The 16,307-nt window shown below is 40.2% G+C and overlaps 1 protein-coding gene across 4 annotated transcripts in view; it reads right to left on the bottom strand.

The window, feature by feature from the left end:
• Positions 1-16,307, bottom strand: part of Immt (inner membrane mitochondrial protein) — a 43,184-nt gene that overhangs the window by 12,205 nt on the left and 14,672 nt on the right. Inside the window, exons 3-7 of one of the 4 annotated variants that reach the window (XM_055596348.1) lie at positions 15,906-16,095; positions 9,783-9,891; positions 7,526-7,663; positions 7,105-7,200; positions 3,763-3,899 (exon numbers count right to left, since the gene is read on the bottom strand). In XM_055596348.1, coding sequence (XP_055452323.1) covers positions 3,763-3,899; positions 7,105-7,200; positions 7,526-7,663; positions 9,783-9,891; positions 15,906-16,095 — 670 coding nt within the window. Of the gene's footprint in view, positions 1-3,762; positions 3,900-7,096; positions 7,201-7,525; positions 7,664-9,782; positions 9,892-15,905; positions 16,096-16,307 lie in introns of those variants that run through there. The other 3 variants (XM_055596350.1, XM_055596349.1, XM_055596352.1) reach the window with 3 other exon arrangements.

Genomic DNA, 16,307 nt, shown 5'->3' with positions numbered 1-16,307 from the left:
CTGAATTCCAGCCAGCCTGCTCTAAACAGGGCATTCTAGAATACGGCAACACCACTGACTTAAGGACTGTCTTTCAGCACCAATTCTCCACGGGACATTCCCACTAACATCTGATATGGTCTCCACTTTAAGGGCACATCAATTACCAGGGGCGGATTTAAAAGCAATGCTCTTAAGATGAAGATAACTTTTATTGCACTGGACCACTGTGACAGTCTAATGAGCTTCTTAGACTCAATTTTTAAATCCTTAAAACTCCAAAACCTTACAAAGGAATTCCTTTACATTATAAAACATTGATAATTAAAATTGTATATAATAATAACAAAGATCTGGTGATAAGATTAATGAACACCTCCAATCTATTTGATGAGCGAAAACATTTGAAACAATAACCAAGTACTACAATGCAATATGAGAAATGAACCTTGACTTAAATTACAGAATTCCTCATAACTGATACTAATAGACTTGTAATGACAAAGATGTATCTTCCTGGTTGTAGGCAATTCAGGCTTACAGAGTTCCAGAGAGAAAGATCCCATAACAGATATTGTCAGGCCAAGTGCAGCTATTTCCCAGCACTCCTCTGATAAAATAATTTGGGGACCAGGACAACAGTTCAGCAGATAAAAAAGGTGGTCACACAAACCTGACACCCTGCGTTTTATCCCTGGAATCCATATAAATAGCTGGGTGTAGTGGCATGCATCTGCAATACCAGCATTCCTACACCGAGACAGGAAGGAGAAACAGAGAATCACCTGAAAGCTAACGGGACACCTCGCATGGACTACAAGACGTGGTAGAAACCAGAGAGATACTGCCTCCATGAAGTAGAAGGAAGGAACTGACCCTTAAAGCTGTCTTCTGACCTCCGTATATGCACCACGACAGGGACACACCCATACTCACCATAAACACAATAAAAAAGAATGGTACATACTAACCATCCCAGGTCCACATGCAGCTTTACTACAGCAATCAGAAGTTGGAATGCATTTTTATATTTATGGTTGTGAGCCTAGCCTTTAATGGCTATGCCATCACCCCAGCTCTGGAGTGCGTTTCTAACATTTAGAAAGATGTGCCAGGAATGGTGGCACATGTCTGTGATCCTAACACTTAGGAGTCTGAGGCAAGAGGATCACAAGCTTAAGGCATGTCTGGTGTTCACAGTTAAGTTCTAGGTAAGCTAGCCACACACAGTGAGAGCCAGCCCCCCAAAACAAGCAAAAAAAAAAAAAAAATCTGTAAAACTGGACTATAGCTGGGCACAATGGTATGTTGACACAGGAAGATCACCGGTTTGAAACTGGTCAGGCGACACAGACTATCTCAGAACAAATAAAATTAAATTTTAAAACATGGTTAGGGATATTGCTCAATTGGCAGAGGCGCTGCTTGCAAGCATACACAAAGCCTAGGGTTCCATCTCCAGAAGCATGTAAGACCAGACACAGGAGCACATGCCAATAAATCCAACATTCCACACGTAGAGACAGGAGACTCAGAAGTAAAGGTCATCCTCAGTTACAGAGCAAGATCCAGGTCATCCTTTGATACAGGAGACCGTTTCTTAAGCTTAAATAAAAATAGGTTTGTTAAATCAAAAAAATTTTTTTTTCAAAAACCTAGTGTTTAAAACAACTGAAAACTGTGTTTACAAATTTTTGCGATGACATGCCTAATCCCCATCTCCATAACTGCCTCTGTTAGATATTCTTCAGTAGCAAACTGTCCCTTCCCTGCAGAGGGCAGTACTGCTCCATGCTGCTCCACTCCAAAGCCTCTCACTGCTGTCCCTCTGAACAACATTCACCCAGTGCCTCTCTGACACCAAGGAAACCACAGCCTTTCCACACCGGTCATTTCCACACCTATGTAACAAGCATGACAAATATCTGGACTGCTTTCCCACTTCGCTGTGATAGCTACACTTTCCTCCTTTTCAAGGTCAAATAAAACAGAATTTTCTTTGTGAATTGTCTTATTTATGTATTTATGTATGTATGTACGTACGTACATACGTACGTACTCATTCATTCATTCATTCATTCATTCATTCATTCATTCATTCATTCATTCATTTATGGGTGGTTTCTGTATAGAACAGCCCTGGCTCTGGACTGCTTTCCCACTTCGCTGTGATAGCTACACTTTCCCCCTTTTCAAGGTCAAATAAAACTGAATTTTCTTTGTAAATTCTCTTATTTATTTGTTTGTTTGTTTGTTCGTTCGTTCACAGCCCTGGCTAAGCTGCAAATAAATTTGTAGACCAGGCTCTCCTAGAACTCAAAGATTTAGCCTGCTTTTGCCTGGGATTAAAGCTGTGTGCCAGCACGCCCATCCACTGCTTAAGTTTTCCAAGTTTTAACTTCTTGGGAATGAAGGTCACAGTACTGAAACAGCACCATGCACAATCCTGGAGCATGCAGCAGTTACTCTCTGATCATGCTGAGCTTCCTTCGGCCTTAGTGTCACAGCTCACAGCTCAGTCTACCTCAGTCTAAATGATTGCTCCTCAAGTGTGCTTTCACACACTGGAACTCAACTGTAATCATAATGGCAATTTGCTGAATCCCAGTATTAATTCAGAAATCAAAATTATTATTTTGTTTAACAAGTTTAATTATTGTGTTTAACAAGTTAAATTATTAACACAAACACTAAAATATGCATTGTCTATGATATATAAGAAGTTTTATTATTTCTTAAAACTTCACATCATTCTAAAATATGTAAAAATTTAGAGTTTACTTAAAGGAATGTTTGGCTGGGCCGGGCAATAGTAGTACACACCTTTAAATCTCAGCACTTGGGAGGCAGAGGCAGGTGGAGTTCAAGGGTAGTCTGGTCTACAGATGGAGTTACAGAACAGCCAGAGCTAAATAGAGAAACCCCATCTCAAAAAAAGCAATAAATAAAAAAGAATAAATGAAACGGTAACAAAAACACATGGAAGGAGTAGTAAGAAAAAGCCAATCTAAACCATCTCTCAAGCCAGGCTGCACACATGTAGTAATCACAGCCCCTTTCAAGCAGAGACAGAGCAGCTTAAGTCCACCTCTACCTGCACTAAGTTCAGCAACGGCCTGCGATACAGGAGACCTTATCTCAAGCAAAACAGTAAAATTAACTTACTTAAAATAAGTGAAAAAACACTTTAAAATTTGAAAACTACATTTACACATCTTACTGATGATGACATTACTGACAGGTCTCATGTATCAGCTACAAATGATATTTAGTTTCAGCCTAGGCTGCATGAGACCCTGTCTAAAAAACAAACCCCCTAATTCTCACACTGAAACACTGCTGTGGTTCATTTTACATATCTGAAGGTTTTTCTCAATTTTGTTTGGTTGTTTGTCTTGAGACAGGGTCTCACTATGTAGCCCTGTCTCACTGGCCTGGAACCACTTCTAGAACCAGCTATGTAAACCAGACTGGCCTCAAACTCAAGAGAGCTAGCTGGCTGCTTCTGTCTTCCTTGTGCTGAGATTAATGGTATTTCAAGACAATTACTCTAGATATAAGCACATACCTGTGGTATCCATACTTAGGAGGCTTATAGAGGATCACTGCAAGTGTGAGGCTAGTCTGGCCTCCTTAATCCAGCTAGTCCAGAATACACAGTGAGAAGACCCTGACTTAAAAATACAGAAGGAAACAAGAAAGAAAAGTATCCTAGACTGTCTTGAGAACGCCCAAACTGAACAGAAACAGTCTATTTCACAGGTCAATCCCTCCGTGACGCACCTCAGAGTTGTCCATGGCTGTTTTCAGGATGTTGGAGTGTGCGTTGACAGCCTGTACTGCAGCATTCTGAGCCGTAATAGCCTGAAGAGTGACATGTGCAGTATGGCACAGAGCATCTTCTAAACTCTTGGCTAGAGCTGAGAAAGAAAGAACAGTTAAAAAAAAATCCTCCTTAAAAAGACTTGAAACTTTTCCTCTTTTCCTAGAAGTATACCATCACAATTCTCAAAAACACCAAACAAAATAAACTATGCATAGAACCCAATTTTAGGCAAGCATAATTCTCTTAATTAAAGTACAGGAGTCGGGGTAGGAGTGGGAAAGTAGTTACAGAAATAGCGCAGAGCACTTGCTGCTTTTGCAGAGGACAAGGATTTGGTTCCTAGCACTCACATGGCAGCTCAAAACTCATGTAACTCTACTTCCAGGGATTTAAACACCCTCTTCTGGTCTCCACAGGTACCAAGCACACACATGAAGTACATACAAACATGTAGGCAAGCTCTCACACAGACAAAAAAAAAAAAAAAATTCAGTAAATCCTAAAAAAATTAAATACAGATGATGGATCTGTCAGTTTACTATATTATTTTCACTTTTATACATACATGAATTTTCCAAATTAAAGGTTGTTCAGGAAAAAATTATCTTAAAAAGGCTAACAATCAAACAGAAAAAGGTTTAGAGCATTCTGAAGGGTATGCATATAGCACAATCATTAACATTTTCATTATGTAAAAATTACCAACTCACCAGGAAAAAAACAGTGCCTGTTTTCAACTTTTTAGCAAGAGGAAAACCCATAGCAGCTCATATTCCAGGATAGAAGAAGATAACAAATCAAAGAGAAAGAAAACAGCAAACAAGAAAACATGCCAGCAAGACGTAAAAGAGAAGCAGTGTGTGCTGGTGCTTGTCTGTAATCCCAGCACTCAGGAGACAGGAGGAAGGATCACCACAGCAAAACCTCATCTCAGGCAAGGCCAATGGGATGGCTCAGCAAGTAAAGAAACGTGCTTATTGGCAAGCTGAACAGCATGAGTTCAGTCAATTCCTGAAGCACAAGATACAAAGAGAGAACTAAACAACCGACTCCCATGATCTCTGATCTCCACATATACATACCATGGTACTTTGTGGCTCCACACGTATAAACATGCATATACTAAATTTTAAAAAAACACAATTTTAAAACAGATCCTATCCAAAACAAAGAAACAAAATCATTCAAACAAACAACCACAACAAAAAAGGGAGGCTTAAAATGGGCAGTTTCTCACAAAAGCACTCAAAAAATAAACACCAAATATAAAAGGCTGGGCTCTCCTTTATTTTATTTTAACACCAAGAGTGTGCACATGCAAACAAATAAGTAAAGAAAGCCAAGAACAAAAAAAAAAAAAAAACCAAAAAATTGAGACCAAACTGCAGCTTAACCTAAAGAGCATGGTATCAAAAAGCAAGAGGAAGGGGGGGGTGGTCCTTGGCTACTGTCACTTCTTTAGAGGTCTCTCCACTGAGCGCGAATCATTGATTTAAAAAAAAACATAGTACATGTGCATACATAGTTCTAAGACTTAAAGGAAAATTAAGAGGCAAAAGCCAAGATGCTAAAAATTTTCAGCTTGTCTAAATCAAACCATGCAAATTTAGACTCACTCCCAAAAAAAAAACAGCTAATGTAGCAGTCTCTGAATTTCCAATTTGTAACTTAAATCAAGGGCCCAACATGAACAAAAATTGAAAAGTGAGGAGAGAACATGAATCCAACATGTAATCTTATACCTGAGAAGACAGAGGCAGATGGATTGTAAGGTCAAGGCTATCCTGGGCTACCTTGTGCATAATAAGATCAAAGACAACCTGAGCTACTCATGGCAAAACATATCAGAGAGACAGAAAGATGGAAAAAGGGAGGGATGAAAGGAAGAAAAGGGAGAATATGAACATTAAGAGAATATGGGAAAGACAAAAACATTTCACTGAGAATTCTTTTAGTTAACATTTTCAACTATCTGTAAGAAGGCCATGAATGAAACAGAACACACACAATTAAAAAATTAAAACAGCAAAAGCACAACTCAAGTCCAGGGCTTATACTAATGCCCTACACCTAAGGCTCCTTCTTCCCCACACATTCTCTCTCACAACAGCAGCTCCTCAGTACAGGGTAGCACCAAAAAGGTGCCCAAAAAAAAAAAAATAGAGCCAGGAGCAGCAGCAGTAAAAATAAGTCATGTCACCAGACAGAAAATTCGCAACAGCTGCTACAGAATTTGAAAATAATTTTCTGTTCAGCAAAAAAACCTTTACACTCCATTATTTCCAAAGTCACTAATACAAAGCACACAGTACAGTGCCAGTCCACACTTCCTGGAAAAAGGAGTATCCATGGAATGGGGGACTAGAGGCATGGCTCCACGGGTAGAAACGTTTGCTGCTGAAGCATAAGGACCTGAGTTCGGATCCCCACCATCTATGTAAAAGCCAGGCACTGCAGCAAGCACATCCATAACCACAGAGCTGGGACGGAGTCAGGCAGATCCCAGGGGCCCACTGGTAATCAGTCTCACCCAGTGGTTCTCAACTTTCCTAATGCTGCAGCCCCTTATTATTACTACAGCACAGTTCCTCGTGTTATAGTAATCACCAACCATAAAATTTTCAGTGCTATTTCATAAATGTAATTTTGCTTCTGTTACAAATCAGAATGTAAACACCTGATACGCAGATAGCCCTAGGCAACCCTCAAAGGAGTCATGATCCACAGGTTGAGAACTGCTAGTCTAGCAGAATCAGAAAGCTTAAGGTTCAATCAGCAATCTTGTCTCAAAAAGTTAGGTGGAGAGAAACACAAGAAAGAATCTGAAGTCAACCACTGAGCTCTAGACACTTTCTCATGGGTGAGTAAACACACACACACACACACACACACACACACACTAACAGAAGTGAAACTTAATAGGAAATACACTTGTTTCCTAGCAACATCAGAATCTTTGCCAACAGTGAGCGTGCAGAGTGGAGGAAACAGAGGCTGCAGTGTGAGCCACTGGGGCTCACATACATAAGCATATAAGCTTTAAAGGTTGAACCCGTTTCTGTTCTGGAGTTATAAGAAAGCTTCGTACTAGAAATAAATGGATTTGGAATGTTCACCAAGAATACCTTCAGAATCGTTCGTTACCTGGTAAAGGCAGTTTAGATAGAAAGAGCACAAGTGGCGAAATGATGTGGGGAGCTGCCATGACACACAAACAAAAGAAGACGCAACCAGCCACTGGATGCCAAACATGGGCTAATGGGCGAGGAGAACAACTGAGGAAGACTTGATTTACATACACTCCATCTCAACTTGCTCTTGCTTTTCCTGTTGCGCTAGGCGAGCCGCAACTTCTTCAGGTGGCCGCTCCCTTACAGAAGATGAGGATGCTTCCTCTTGCAGCAAAAGTGAACAAGACGAAAGCAAATTTCAACAGATTTATAACAGCTAGCAGGGACACAAAGCAGTGATGTCAACAAAAGGTGGTGAGGACTTTAAACATTACCCTCTTAAGGATTCCAAAGGAAATGAGGATTCACTGTTAACATAGTCTTTAAAGGTCAACTTGGACTTAGAAATTTAAATCTTTCCTAGGCAAGTCTAAAGGCTGGAAGCCAGTCCAGGTACACATTTCCACAGTATCTATCTATGGGCTGCCTAGGCAATGCAGTTCTGGTGAGCAAAAAATCTACAGTACAACACATAAATTAATTAAACTACCTGAGGTTACAGATGTGAGTTTTTCTTCACCAATGTTGGGAGAATCGGTTTTTATAGCGTCTTCATGCTGAACCGCAGGCTCTGGGACCAAAAGAGTATCACCAGCTGCAGAAATAATTTGAGTTGCCCCTGTAGGTGCTATAAATACGTATTATGCACAGTACCGCACTGCTGTTAACCTGTACGCAGGAATCTACTGTTGAGAAATTCACATAGTACTAATTAAAAATACAAATACTTCTACTTCCCTGTGCTTGAATAACAGAGGCACTGTTCATCACAGAAACACAGAAAACTGACAAAGGCTGACACAAAGTCTCCTCAGCGCCTAGACAATTTATTCCCTTACCTCAAGAAAGGCTTCTAGTAACAGTGCTAACTGTAAGCACAGAGAAGTGATCATCAGTAATACATCAAAAAAAAAAAAAAAAAAAAAAAAAAAAAAAAAAAAAAAAAAAAAAAACAAAACAAAAAACAGTGAGAGAAAAAGGAGTCTGTGTCAGGGGAGGAGACAAAAGAAAGCAATTCAGAAGAGGGTCCCTAGCCATTCTGAAGAGCAGCAAAGATAAAGGAAGACATGAAAGATTTGGAACAAGATGACAGTTTCAAAGAGAGAAGATTATGTTCACAGTGAAGACAGCGTGAAGAATTCATTAAATTAAAATCATTTCAGAAATGACAGTTTTAAGAAAGGCTAATGAATTTATAAACAAAAATGCTGATGGAAGAGGAAAACAATTTGAGATGAAATGAGTAAGAAAACAGCAAAATGAGACAAATTTTAAGAATGAAAGTTCTCATTCAAAAGATAAAAGTGTATTATTAACAAAACCTATTGACTGGTCTCCTGCTCCTGTCCTGGCTTACTCATCCACGTGCCACAGTGTTTCTGAGGCAGTGTCTCATGCAGCCCAGCCAAGCCTTCAACTCTCCATGTGGTTGAGGCTGCCCTTGGATTGCTAATCTTCCTACCTCTGCCTCCCAAGCGCTAAATCATAGGCATACACCAGTACTTCCAGAGAGACAAATCTGCGAAAAATAGATGCCAGACATAAATTCCCTGGCTCAGACCCTCCAGCACCTCCACACCTGACTCCAAATATAAAACAAAATTCATCCAATGGCCACCCTCCTGCTCCCTTGGTGGATGTGCCACCGTTCTCCACCAAGTTCACTTCAGCTTCATTTGCTTTTTGCCTGACTGTGGCAAGCCTGTGGCAAGCCCGTAGCCTGCGAAACACCACCACAGCAGATATGGGTGACTTTCTCAGTGCCCTCTCTCTCTCTAGCTTTTGCTCAAATGACCCCTTTCAGGTGAGGCTCCTGATTACAAAGGCCCTTCCTGCTATAGCTGACTCTGCTTGTTTATCTGTAGGTGATCTTCCTCCTCTTGTCCCATCAAAGAATATTAACAGATTTTTTTTTTTTACTATCTTAACAGATAATTTTTTTTTTTACTATCTTTCTTCCTACTTGCTTTGTGCTTTTTTTTTTTTTTTTTTTTTAAAAAAAACAGATAATTTTTATTTAAAGTGTTTGCTCACTGGCAGATCTCCAGCTCCTCCAATACATAGTCGGTACGCATCTGTTTAAACAGAGTCCAGTGATTAATCAAGTCACAAGTTAACTGCAGAAAACAGAAAGGGACCCAGGGATGGCTCCGCCAGTAAGAGCACTGGCTGCTCTGAAGTCCCATTCCAGCACCCACATGCCAGCTAACAACCCTTGCTGACTCCGGTTCAAAGGGGGCCAATGCCCTCTGAATTCTGTGGACATTGCACACACATGGCGCACAGACATATATGCAGGCAAAACACCCATATGAATAAAAATAAAATCTTAAGAAGAAAGTAAAGAAAATCAGGAAAAGTTCTAGTATATGGTGAACAGAGAGGTGTTTTTGTTTTTGTTTTAGACAGGTGCTATATAGTAGGGTAATGAAGACCCGAAGGCATAGGCAAGACACGCTTATTACCAAAACGGGGGCGGGGGTAGACACAAGAGAATATCTCTTAACGTACACGCAGGAGGAAAAGGCTGGGTGTCAGATACAGAAAAAAGGATTAAAATTAACAGCTAAACACAAAGTTCCATGCTGTGTCTACTCAATCACTGAAGCTCACAGAGGGAGGAGAGGTGAACTAAGGACTTGAGAGTCCTTCAGAGGGAAGGAAAAACCATCCTCTAACTGTAAGCACAGAAACACTGAAACAATTCCTCCCATTATACCTTCCAGAGAGTGGCTCTAAACAAGTACCTGCTGAAGCCGGAGCATCTCCATTCTCTTTCTTGGTCTGTGCCACGGGTAGTTTGGAGTCTTTCATCACCTCTGATACGCTGGAGATTTTTAGTGGACCAGACTCAATCTTGGAAATGGAAATGTTTAATATTTAGAATATAATGTTGTCTTTAAAAGGGAATGCAAAGTAATATTCTTTTTTAAAGATCAGTTTTCAGCATTTTGCAGTATACTCATAGGAAGAAGCTATCATTTCTAAGAACTTAATTTCAATGGACTAGCCCATTATTTTAGCACTACCAACGGCTTCTTCCAAGACTAATAATAAGGCAAATGATACATGGCCATCCCTGTATATGTCATTCCTTTTACATACCTAATCCTGAGAAGGCTACTTCCACCTACATCCATTTCTTTGCTAAATAAAATTATGGCTTACTGTACATGCATTCAGTTAGGAACAAATGACTGATAAGAGACTTGGAGTAAAAATGAACATGTGGGGTTTTTTTTATAAGATTTATTTATTATTTATATAGTATATAGTATTCAGTCTGCATGTGTGCCTGTAAGCCAGAAAGAGGGCACCAGATCACAGTAGAGATTGTTGTGAGTCACTATGTGGTTGCTGGGAATTGAACTCAGGACCTTTGGAAGAATAACAAGTGCTCTTAACCTCTGAGCCATCTCTCCAGCCCCCCGAACATGTGTTTTTGTTGTCTCTTTTATTGCCAGGATTAACGTAATTACACATGATGGTTTTGTAAGTAATAACAGCTTTATTTTCCCAGTTACAGCCAGACTGACTTAATGTACTATTCATTAATGGGACTGCCAGATTTGCTGTGGAAAATGGAATCATGAAAAGTTGTTGTTCACCACTCTTGTTGTTCCCCTTCTTTAGGGAAGGGAGACAGAGTAGGCAGTGTGTCACAGAGTCCTAAGATGATTACTTAGGACTGGTATAGAACTTTGTCACAAAAACTAGAACAATGCCTATTTTCTTTGAATTAGGCTGCCTTAATTTAAGAAAAAAAAAAAACTTGATTATTATGTCTTTGGGTGCTTTACTTGACCCATGTGTATCTTACATATACTTGGTACCCAGAAAAGCCATAAGAGGGCACCATATCTCCTGGAACTGGAGTTACATTTGGTTATAAAACATCACATGGGAGACTCATACTCCAACCAAGGACTATCTGTGGAGATAACCTAGAACCCTGACAATACAGCCACTTCTGATGAGAACTGATAGACTAAGATCAGAAAGAAGGAGAGGAGGACCTCCCCTATCAGTGGACTTGGGGAGGGGCATGCATGCAGAAAGGGGGGGGAGGGTGGGACCAGGAGGGGAGGACGGAGGGGCTTATGGGGAGATACAAAATGAATAAAGTGTAATTAATAAAAGTTAAATAAAAAATTAAAAAAAAAAACACCACATGGGTGTTGGGAATCGAACCCTGGTCCTCTGCAAGAGCCTGAAATGCTCTTAATCATTGAATCATCTCTCCAGCCCCAGCCTGTTTTAATTTTTGAAACAGGGTCTGATTCTATAGCTCAGGCTGGCCTTGAACTCCAATCGTTCTACAATAAATAGTCTTCTAAATTAGGATTGCAGGTATGAGCCACCACATTATTCCTTCTGAAATTATGAAACACATGCTCACTGTAACAAGCACATAGCAGTTTCATCAGTGGTTGCAATGGGCTCTTCACTACACCTTTCCTGCCAGCTCTCAGCCAACACTGGGAAAGCTCTAAAATCTCTCCTTCCACCCAAGCAAAGCTGAGGAAAATATACAATTTCCACTTATTTAAAAGTTAGAATGTACAAATTAACATGCAACCTATTGCAGGTTTTAAAAACAGAAGAAAGCAGATAGTCTCTTCTAAATCAGAATTGTTCTTTAGAAGATTGGTATTTCAGACTTGGCCCATTAATCCTCTCTTAAAATTCAACTATGCCTCTATACAATGAGTTAGTTGTTAGTTGTTGGGGAAGAAGGAGTTGTTGGTTTGTTTTCCCCTTTTCTTGTTAGGAACCAAACTCATAAGCTCGTGCATGCTGGAAAAGCAAGCTCCATCTCCAGGCCACGGTTACATATATTTTACAAGAGATTAGCATATCATTCTCACACAGGTTCCAGAAACTCATATTCTTATAGCAAGCAGGTTTATAATACATTTCCAAATTCAGTTGTTCTATTTCTCCAAATTCTATCCCTAAGTCAAAATCTTTTTACAGAAATAGTACTGGAATAAAAGCAGTATCTGGAAAAGCAAGTGCCCTTTCATCTCTACCACAACAGCTCTTTTCTGAAATGCTCTTGGCTACTTTTCTACACCATTAACTCTTTAAAATCATCACACCTGGTTCTCTATTCAGTTTAAAAAGAAATCTTTAACCAATGACACAAAACTACAAATTTGTATGCAATAATACTGAAGAGGCATAAGGTGGAAAAAGCAAGGAAGAGCCAGAGTGCTGAGTAATAAATAGCAAACCAACAATGAGTAGAGTCCACAGTCAAAGCAAGAAAGCAATCAGTACCAGGCACCGTGGTGCATGCCTTTAATCCCAGAACACGTAGGCAAAGGCAGGTGGATTTCTGAGTTTGAAGTCAGCCTGCTCTACAGAGTAAATTTCAGGACAGCCTTAAACCTTGATCTCCCCACCAAATAAGAAAAAGAAATGAAAAGAACCTATAGCCTGATTCTGGGTTGACATTTAACCTTTCCATATTTAATCAGTCTTCTTTATTTTCAACATTTATCAGAGGAAAAAAAACACACGGCACTCATGTGGAAGTAAGAGGACAATTTGAAGGAGTCAGTTCTCTCTTTCTAACATGTAATCACCAATCTTAATGGCAAAACAACTGACTGAACTACCTATCTGGCCAGTCCATCAGACAATCCTTATAATCTCATTTTTCTTTTTCCTTTTTGGTTTTTCAAGACAGGGCTTCTCTGTTTAGCCCTGGCTATCCTGGAACTGACTCAGCAGACCATGCTGGCCTCAAACTCAGAGGTCCACCTGCCTCTGCCTCCCAAATGCTGCCATTAAAGGCATGAACCACTACCAGCCAGCCACAATCCCATTTCACAGTTGGTTGTAAAGAAACTAAGAATAGAGGCTGGAGAGATGGCTCAGAGGTTAACAGCACTGGCTGCTCTTTCAAAGGTCCTGAGTTCAATACGCAGCAACCGCATGGTGGCTCACAACCATCTATAGAGATCTGGTGTCCTCTTTTGGCATGCAGGTGTACATGCAGGCACAACACTGTATACATAATAAATAAATCTTAAAGAAAAGAAAAAAGTAATTAAGAATGTAGGGCTGGAGAAATGGCTCAGCGATTAAGAGCACTGGCTGCCCTTCCAGAGGACCCAGGCTCTATTTCCAGCACCCCCATGGCAGCTGACAACTGCTCGAAACTCCAGCTCCAGGTGATCTGACACCCTCAGTCATACAGTGCACATAAAATAAAAATCATTAAACATTTTTGAAAAACAAAAACATTTAAAAGTTCCTGGCAGTGACATGAAAACATAACAATGCTTATTTTAGAAGAGTCTACACTGACATGAAGATAATCTATATTCTTGCAGGAGAACCAGTCCACAGAGGAAGACAATGAAGCCAGTCCTGATGAGACCCGATAGACTAGGGTCAGATGGAAGGGAAGGAGGACCTCTCCTATCATTGGACTGGGGGAGGGTGGGGTTGGCAGGAGATAGGGGAAGGGACTACAGCTGGGATACAAAGTGAATAAACTGTTATTAATAAAAATAAAATAAAAATTAAAAAAAAATACTGAAGACGGGAAAGGGCAGATGCACAGGAAAGCAATAGCTTTAATTCAGAAGACAACTAGGATATGAAATGATAAAGGACAAGGTAGATCAAACAAAAGCAACAATGAAGATCCCCCCTCAACTGCGGCCCAGTCACCTGACTCTGACTCCTCCCTACACACCTCCCAAGTCACCTGTCACCCAGCAAGTCTAAAGGCAACCTGGTAACTGCTATGATCTGCACTAGTGAAAAAGCAAAGAGGAGGACTCCTTTGAGCTCAACCTCCAGCACCACTGGGAATGGGGAGGTGGAAGCAAATCACAAAGCATGTAGGTTTTGGGACAGTACAGTGTAGGTATACTATGCTAGTCACCTGGAAACAGTCTGCAAAGCAACTACAGCATAGTGAGCAGAGACAAAAGCCAGTCAGAGATGAAAAATTCATTTACAAAAGCTGGCACTTGTGATTGATTGGGTTGAAGAAGAAATGAATACTACTCTCCATTTCTCATGCAGGAACTCTACTCCTAGAAGGCCTTTCATCTGTCTCCTCCAGGTGGCTTAACTGACCAAGGATTTTAGATGAGGCCACATGATTCTGAGTATTTCAGAGTCCTGTCTCCCTCACCCAATACAGATATTTTAAAGGTCTGAAAAATAATGAATTGGAAGACTGGCCAGGAACAGTGTGGTTGGTTGTGATAAAGGAACCAGGTAACACTTTTTAACCAAGAGAGCTGATTTTAAAAAAGGTCACTAGGCCATGTTAAATTCCGGATATCAGATGCCCAAAGCTTGGGAGAAGGAACTACCTGAGCAGGCACACCCAGCCTCAGAGCATAAAGAAATATCTAATGCAAACAGCCAAAGGCCCATGCACTTTGTATGTCTCTTGTTTATTTGTGTGTAAACAAGATGCTGTGTTTGAATTAAAAAATATTTAAGATTAGGAGATGAAGAAATGATTTAGCAGTTTAAAACACTGGTTGCTCTTCTTCCCAGCACCCACATGGTGGCTCAAACTGTAACTCCAGTTCTGGGGAATCTGACACCCTCTGCTTGTCTCCATGGGGACCAGCACATATGCGGTACATACACATACAAGCCAAAACACCAATATACATAAAGTAAAAAAATAAAATTAAAATTAAAAATTAAAAAATTAAAATTAAAAAGGGGGCTAGAGAGATGGCTCAGTGGTTAACAACACTGGAGGCTTTCCCACAGGATCTGAGTTCAAGTCCCAGCACCCACAGGTGATTCATAATCTAATTCCAGGAGATGCAATTCATTGCTTTTAAACATGAACTTAAAAGTTCTAAGCTAAGGCTGGCAAGATGGCTCAGAGGTGAAAAGCACTTGTACTACCTGCAACCTGAGCTTGAACCCTGGATCCCATAGTGGAAGAACAGCACACCCTCGAAAATTTACCCTCTCTCTCTCTCTCTCACACACACACACACATACTAATAGTAACAGTAAGTAAAATTTAAAATAAGTTGTTAGGGGGCTGGAGTGATGGCTCAGAGGTTAAGAGCACAGACTGCTGTTCCAGAGGTCTTGAGTTCAATTCCCAGCAACCATATGGTGGCTCACAGCCATCTACTGGGATCTAATGCCCTCCTCTGGAGTGCAGGCACACATTCAGGCAGAACATTGTACATATAATAAATAACCTTTAAAAAATTAAAATTAAAAATTATAAGCCAGTGGTATATGTATAAAGTGAAACTGAAGAATATGTACAACGCTCCAGGAACACTGGAAGACATTCTGTCAAACAAACAGCGGGTGTCTGCAATTCTGTGACTTGTTTTCTCATCTAAAGGGATCTGTAACTACCTCCTTTATACCTACATTATATTTTTAGTACACTAAGTAAGGCATACAGCCACAACAGTGCCTCCGGTCACAGGCCAGCCAATCACCTCTGCCCAACATGCCTCTTTTATTTACCCTTGTGCAGGATGGTTATTTTTTTATGTGGTAATTGAGAGCATTTATGGAACTCCCACAGGCTAAAGCTCTACTTATACAGATTACTATTCAAGTATGTACTAATTTAAGTTCAAGTTGAAGAGAACTAACAAACACACATCTGGCAAGTTTTACCGAGTTATACACAAATAATATTGTCCAGACGAAAATAGCTTCCTTTTAAAAAGTATTCCATACACTCAGGTGTATTGATACCTTCCTGTAATCCCAGGACTTCAGAGGTAAAGCCAGAGGATCAGAAGTGCAAGGCCAGTCTGAGCTACATAAAGTTGTCTCAAAAATAAGCAGTTGAGTGAAAAGTACTCTGTAACATGAATTGAAATACTGTTTAAAGTTCTTACAGAGTTCTTTGGCAATGAAGCAGTGTAAGGTGCAGAGCCAAGAACCATGTTGAAGAGCTTGTCTGAGTAAGGGATGGTTTTTTCTACACTTTCCCGAAAATGAGAATCCCATTTGGCATACAGGATAGTGCCACCAATTCCTCCACCAACGAACAAAAGGCCAGCTCCAGCAATTTTACCAGAAGTCAACCTAGAAGAAAGAAAAATAGAAAAATATCATACTTTCTTCTTTTCCCTTCTATCTGCTTTCCTACTGAGTCTTACAAACTTCCTCACTTCCATTTCTCTAGCACTGACTCGGACCACAGCAGCCAAGTGGAACACCACAGCCGCAAACTATCTTTCCTTGATCATTTTTAAAATGTCTGCAATATGAAATAGCAATATTTACATATGGATAAC

This window comes from Psammomys obesus, unplaced genomic scaffold (assembly GCF_907164565.1).
Source record: "Psammomys obesus unplaced genomic scaffold, mPsaObe1.curated_primary_1811, whole genome shotgun sequence".
NCBI classification, from domain to species: domain Eukaryota; kingdom Metazoa; phylum Chordata; class Mammalia; order Rodentia; family Muridae; genus Psammomys; species Psammomys obesus.
This window is presented reverse-complemented; position numbering and strand designations above follow the sequence as displayed.